This window comes from Aulostomus chinensis, chromosome 15 (assembly GCF_037954235.1).
Source record: "Aulostomus chinensis isolate RoL2024-O1b breed Wild chromosome 15, RoL_Achi_v1.0, whole genome shotgun sequence".
In the NCBI taxonomy this organism is placed as follows: domain Eukaryota; kingdom Metazoa; phylum Chordata; class Actinopteri; order Syngnathiformes; family Aulostomidae; genus Aulostomus; species Aulostomus chinensis.
The window spans coordinates 10,718,653-10,725,000 of NC_141334.1; the positions used below are offsets into that span (position 1 = coordinate 10,718,653).

The 6,348-nt window shown below is 39.4% G+C and overlaps 2 protein-coding genes across 5 annotated transcripts in view; both read left to right on the forward strand.

Annotated features, from left to right (window-relative positions):
- The first annotated feature begins 1,722 nt into the window (after positions 1-1,722).
- Positions 1,723-5,807, forward strand: ccna1 (cyclin A1). Of its 2 annotated transcripts, none has more exons than XM_086226211.1 (9): positions 1,723-1,949; positions 3,291-3,449; positions 3,546-3,765; positions 3,849-3,964; positions 4,093-4,319; positions 4,413-4,617; positions 4,727-4,840; positions 5,282-5,415; positions 5,594-5,807. In XM_086226211.1, exons 1-9 carry the CDS (start codon positions 1,947-1,949, stop codon positions 5,643-5,645), a joined length of 1,230 nt encoding a protein of 409 aa, XP_086082337.1. In that variant the 5' UTR covers positions 1,723-1,946; the 3' UTR covers positions 5,646-5,807. The 2 variants fall into 2 exon arrangements, with proteins under 2 accessions (XP_086082337.1, XP_086082336.1); XM_086226210.1 differs by lacking the exon at positions 1,723-1,949 and adding an exon at positions 2,110-2,458.
- A 227-nt stretch (positions 5,808-6,034) lies between these two features.
- The window catches only part of sparta (spartin a), a 9,019-nt gene continuing 8,705 nt past the window's right edge, over positions 6,035-6,348 (forward strand). The window contains exon 1 of one of the 3 annotated variants that reach the window (XM_086226209.1): positions 6,035-6,203. In XM_086226209.1, coding sequence (XP_086082335.1) covers positions 6,181-6,203 — 23 coding nt within the window. In that variant the 5' untranslated portion in view covers positions 6,035-6,180. The remainder of the gene's footprint in view (positions 6,204-6,348) is intronic. The other 2 variants (XM_086226208.1, XM_086226206.1) reach the window with 2 other exon arrangements.

Consider the following 6,348-nt stretch of genomic DNA (forward strand, 5'->3'; position numbering starts at 1 on the left):
GCTGCTTTGATACATGTTTTTTTTTTAAATTATGGAGGCAGTTTTATGTGTGCAACACAAATTTCTCCTCAGGAACAATAATGTATATTAAAAAAAAGAAAAGAAAGAAGATTTCATGTTTTTTTTAAATGACATGATTTTCTAAACATTGGATATAATCTCAAATGAAATATCGTGCTTTTTTTTTTTTATTGGCCTGCATGTATCTTGTCTCTCCAGCACTGAAACAGTGTACAGCACTGACTCACGACACACACAATGTTTGAAGGAAACAGAAGAAACACAGAAAAAGTCTCCACTGGAAGTCAGACACACCATGTAATATCAACTAACAATATGCTGCTGTTACCCACCGCCAGTCTTTGTTGTGTTCTGTGCTCTTGTTCTATTTGTACACTGAATACAAAGTCATCTTCACTCCTCTGATGCAACCAAACGGCTTCGGCATCAACAAAGGCAGCAGCTGTGACAAGTATGGGAAATCATCCCATTCACTGTTTAACCCCCGCTGATGAAAAAAACCACCAGGAGTCTTTTGCTGAAGCAGGATTATGTCCATCCTGACTCACTCTTAAAGCAATATTTCACCCAAAAACAGTATGTTTTCAGCTCACAGATACACTATGTGGCTTCTTTGTGACTCAAGAATGCAGAAAGAGCCAGTCAAGCACATTAATCTTGAAGCTAAAAGTGCTTCATGGCAACCAACTACAAACAGAAGCATATATTCCAGATTTAGTAACAAACAGATAACCTTTCTGGTTTGGAGTGCTGAGCATGACCAGCTAGTGTGCTAGCATAACATCACATCGTTGTCAGGAGGGTACCATTAGCTTCAAGCTAAGTATATATGGCTGGTTTATGAGACTTAAAAGGCAAAATATACTTTTGGATGATGTATGGCTTTAACTCTTTTTTTTTTCTTCTCCTTAATTATTGCGAAGTGCAATTAGCAGGAAATCTCAGTGAAATCTGTGGGCAGCACTGCTTTGATAGTCCCATCATGCTTGAGCAGCCCTCAGTGATGAAAACTAAGCGTGTTTTCTATGAGAATAGAGCAAATCGTGAATGCAAGGTTTTGTAGTTCTAGATAGAAACCCAACAAGCACAAGCGCTCATTATCTCATCCTTCTCATGCAGCCATCTTATAATAATTATGTCTCTACAAGGCATTTTGAGGACGTTTAGACAATGCAAATGGATCCCATTCTTGCTCTGTAAGGATAGAAATGTCTCTGCTGCGACGCTGTTTTCTCAGTTGCGTATGAACTGAAGCACAATCATTGCTTCTTGCTCTTTGTGAGTTTGTGCCAAAGAAATATGCAATCACAGGGATAAACATCAATCCACACCCAGACTACACCGTGGTTCTGATTTGGTACAATCGAGGGCGTGGAGTCTGTTTAGAAACTTTTATTTACGATAGATGCTGTAATCTGTGGACGTTTGTATGTTTTTATTTTCAATGACGAAAAAGGACCAACAAGTGAGGAGGTGTTCAAAACGCGTGCTTGGTGATCAACCCATTTATCAGTGTAAAAACAGCTGCAACTACTTGACAATAAATAATCACCAAATATTTTGTACGTTTTCCTCTTTAAAATATCTAAAATATATGAACAGATACATAAATTACAACCTTCGTTTGGTGTAGGGGCATGAAACACTGCTGAGACACGAATGAAATTGAGGTGTCCAGTACTGCCGTGAACGTCACATCGGACAGGTGACTGACGAAGGAATGTTGCGTAGAAACAGCTGATCAACGTGACCTGAAGAAAACTTCCTGCCGGATAAACATCCCAGATGCTGGCTTCTGACCCCTCGATTTGTCTCCAAATTAGCGACAGAGCAAATCCGTGCTAATTCATCACTCAGTCGTAGGATGCACATTTTTGTCGCATCGTTTTTCTTACGTTAAACAGTTGAGTCACCTGATCCAGATTATGGTGAGTTTGCCTTTTGTAACACTTGTAAATCCGACTGAAACGACCAGAAAACCGCAGCCGATTAACGTAAATTTCAGTTCTTTTTCTCGTTTATGTGGCTGAACTTCTCTAAAACTGGTCCTCGAAGTCAAATGGTAACCATGGTGATGAGGGTTCTCATATACTCAAACGTATTTAGCGTGTCTGTTTACACTTTATTTTCATTTCGTATCTTTGAAAAATTAAGTAGCCATTGTGTGGAATAGTTTCTTTTGCATTTTAATTAGAGTTTGTTTTTTGTTTTGCCTGTGACGTAGGCGCTCACCTGCAACATGTGGGCTACCTAGAACTTGATTTGATAGTTGTGATCGCTTCTGTTGTCCACACTGGACATGTAGCGATCCCTCTCTAACTGGGTAAATTAATGAATAAGTAATCCACAGTCCTCATTATGCAAAAACCCTGCAGCAAGTCGTGGCCCACATATGGAAGTGAATGATGAGCCAAACCCAGCAAATGGATTTTTGAAGGTATAGTGACACGTATGAGGGGAATATCATAACCGCAGATGTTTTGCTCTACCTTAAAAATCATACCTCTCTGTATGTAAAGTTAGGATTTTGTGAATCGGGGCAGCATTATTACTTTTTTGTGTGCATGTGATTGGTGAGTGATTCTTGTATTGTTCATCTTCATCAAAGGAAACAGGTTTGCTCCTCTTGTAAGCTTCTTTTTTGTCACAATTTCTCTCCTTACTGCTGCTGTAGTGGAGAGATGCCAGGGTTTTTATACTGAAAAAGCAACAACAACCTTTTAGCTTCTTTGTGACTCCATAATGCAGAAAGAACCAGCCATGCATATTTAGCTGGACAGCACAACAGCTACAGCAGCAACAACAACAACAAAACAGCAACTTTCAAGTGCATCTTCTGGTATAATCCAAGCTAAATACACGTAGCCGGTTCTTTACGCAGTCTGGAGACACAAAGTGATGATTCAAGAGGGAAAACACATCTTTGGAGCTCAATACACTTCTTTGTCAGTGCTTGAAAAGCAAACACACACTTTTTAGGTGAAATACTCATTTTAAAATAAATATGTTGCATCTGGTCTAAAGAGGGTCAAACTATTTTCCAACCAAACTGCCATATTTTGTTCATCATTGATGATGATATCTTTTGTTTTCTACTAAATGTTGAGGGAGACCTCGCATCCCCTCGTATTTATGGGCAACAACAGCCCTCCTTCATTCATTCTGGTACCATTGTTCCAATCCAAGTACCACAATGTTAAAAAAAATCAAGCTATTTCTGCATTTTTTAAATTCATTTTTATTCTTCCTCTGCCTTTTATTTATTAAAGATGAACATCAGCCTAAATGCCCATTGTGACAGTCACACAAGGAAAGAAAATATTCCACCTTCAAGCAAAATAGATGCAGTACAGGTGCAGAGGGCCAAGCAGCGGACGGCACTCGGAGTGTTGTCAGAAAACGAGCTGCAGGGTCGATCCTTCAGCCAGGTAGGTGAGACTGACTCAGTGGAGTGCACAGAATTTCAATGATTTTCAGTTCAATTTTTCTCACTGCTTTTTTTCTTTTCTTTTTTCTCTCCACAGGGAAGCCATTTTTCTAAACACAGCTCGGTGTCAGACAGCTCTCAGCTCGCCTGCTTTGGCGGCGCATCCAGCTCCAGCTACGATGTTTATATTGAAGAGGCATGTGAAGTTGTTCTTGCAACGTCTGGTGAAGAAGTGTTTTCAGACAGTTATCGCCAAAATACTGAGGCATCTGACCTGCAGAATGAAGATTGGAGACTCCTGCTGCAGCTGAGCTCATGTAGGGTTTGGACATAGAAACATCTACATTGCTTTTTTTTCACATTCTTATATTGTCCTCACCTAAATGCTGTATATTTGCAGGTTCATCCCAGGATGCATCTATGCAGTCTGAACCAAATGAATGTCTTCTGTCAGTGGAGGTGTTGTGTGTGTCCGAGTATGCAGAAGACATTCACCGAAACTTGAGGGAGTGTGAAGTGGGAACTTCTCTAAACTATTTGCACCAAATAATACCTTTACTTCTTCCCGCCCATTGTTGTATGTTGTAATTTCTGCCCTTCACTTCTCAATACCTCAAGTTAACTGCTTTTGTTTCTGTTGTCAGCTGAAGTACAGGTCAAGACCAGACTACTTGAAGCAACATCCAGAGATCACAAGTGACATGCGGGTCGTCCTGGTTGACTGGATGGTGGAGGTTGTCAGGGAGTTCATGCTGCGTTCTGAAACACTGCACCTTGCTGTCAACTACCTGGACCGCTTCCTCTCCTGTACAACACATGTGAAACGGAGCAAGCTGCAGCTGGTTGGCACGGCCGCGTTACTAATCGCTGCGTATGTCACTAAAGACAGTCTCTGATTTGTCTGGAACATGTTGCGGTCGTGGCGAGAGGGCTACCTTATCATGCGTGATCTGTGTCCTTTTAGAAAATATGAGGAGATTGTCCCTCCTAAGATGAATGAGTTTGTGTATATCACAGACAGTACCTTCACTGAGCAGCAGTTGATACGGATGGAGAGTTTTCTCTTAAAACTGCTGGCTTTTGAAATGGCAGCACCCACCTCTAACCAGTTCCTTCGTCTTTTCACGTCCATCCACCCTGTCTGTGATAACACAGAGAACCTCGCCCTGGTGAGTCATACAGGGTTCATTCCCACTGCCTTAAAGGTGCTATTTGAGAAATCCCTTCATCATGTTTTGGCAGTGTGCTTCACTTAGTGATCTGTTTTTCTTATTCTAGTATTTAGCAGAGTTGAGCCTGATGGAAATGGAGCCTTTTCTTCATTACACTCCATCTACAGTGGCAGCTGGCGCGTTCTGCCTTGCTTGCTATACTGTAAACAAATCTCTGTGGGTATGTTTGTCTAGTATACGGTTCTAAAACAAACATGCCAAAGTTTTGGGAAATAAATTTAACCCCAAAGTTAGACAGGAGTACTGATATCTGTCTCTCTCCTCTGTTAGTGCATTAGGGAGCTGGGACCAACAGACCAGCTGAGTGTGAATTAGCTTAGCACAATGAATGGCAGTGGACGGGCAAGTTAGCATTGCATAGTTTATTGCTCATCACCTACTATCTATTGTGTTTAGCTAACTGGCTGTCAGCTGGTCTCTGTGGGTCTCAGCTCCCTAATACACACACGGGGGAGAAAAGTGTATTTATCTTTTTGTCTGGTTCTGGGGAGAATGGCAAAATAGTGCATTTCTGAAAAAAGTTGGCATGTAACTTTTAATGCAATTCAAAATAATAACCCGAAAAAGCAAATGACAAGTTAATCTTTTGCTTTGTTTCTAGCCAGATTCCTTTCATACCTTTACTGGATATACCATGGTTGAAATAAAGCCCTGCCTGACTGACCTCCACAATCTCTACATCAGTGCAAAAGATCACCCACAACAGGCCATCAGGGAAAAGTACAAGAGTTCAAAGTAAGGCATGGCTTCACTTTGTTATATATATATATATATATATATATATATATATATATATATATATATATATATATATATATATATAGTCATGGGTTTACTGTTAATGCAATGTAAACATGACATATCTTACGTGTTTTTAGCAGTTTTCCCATTTCTATTGTCTCTTCATTTGCAGGTATTGTCGTGTTTCTTTGATTCCTCCACCTGCTGTTCTGCCTTTCCCCTGAATCACTGAGAAAAAAAAGACCAAACCCCCTGGACATTATCAGCATAACATTTTAATAGTTTAGAATATACAATAAAGTTTTAAGAAAAAAATCACGACTTAAGGGATTTTTGCCAGTGTTAGCTAAAGGTTTTAGTAAAAGGAGTGTATTGCATATACTGTGTATAGTGTTTTTTTTTTTTAGCTGACCTTACAATCATGATTTTTTTTTTTAATTCGGTAAAGTCACTCTGAAACATTTTACGTGATTTATTGTTCTTTTGTTCTGTCTCAGTATCATCTTCATGTGTAAATTTGTGTGCGACGTTGAGATAAAAAAAAAAGTGTTTGGAACGACATTGATTTTATTTTGAAAGTTGTGAGCGGAAGTTATTTTGCCAAGCTGTTTTCGAAGACTGCAATAGGTGAGTCAGAAAAGTGAGAAAACTCAAGTGAACTCATTGAAATGAGTAGGCGTTCACAAGTTCATGTGAACTGAGGAGACTGAATAAAAACCCCACCTGTTTCTTCCTTTATTTTTCTGTTTTAGGATAATAATGTTACGTCTTGGGCAGCCGAGGTAAGTTAATTTATTTTTTACTAAAAATTCGTAAAACAAAGCAAAAAATAAAAGCCAGCCGGAACGTATTTATTTATGTGAAGACACGTTTGAAATTGAGATGAATAAATATTAAAACTATTCTTTTTGTTATCAAATTCAAAAC

Coding starts and splice junctions, on each gene's coding strand:
- ccna1 (XM_086226210.1), top strand. CDS start 2,414: ATGGAAGTGAATGATGAGCCAAACCCAGCAAATGGATTTTTGAAG. Junction 4,320..4,412: donor GCCGCGTTACTAATCGCTGC/GTATGTCACTAA, acceptor GTGTCCTTTTAG/AAAATATGAGGAGATTGTCC. Junction 4,618..4,726: donor ACACAGAGAACCTCGCCCTG/GTGAGTCATACA, acceptor TTCTTATTCTAG/TATTTAGCAGAGTTGAGCCT.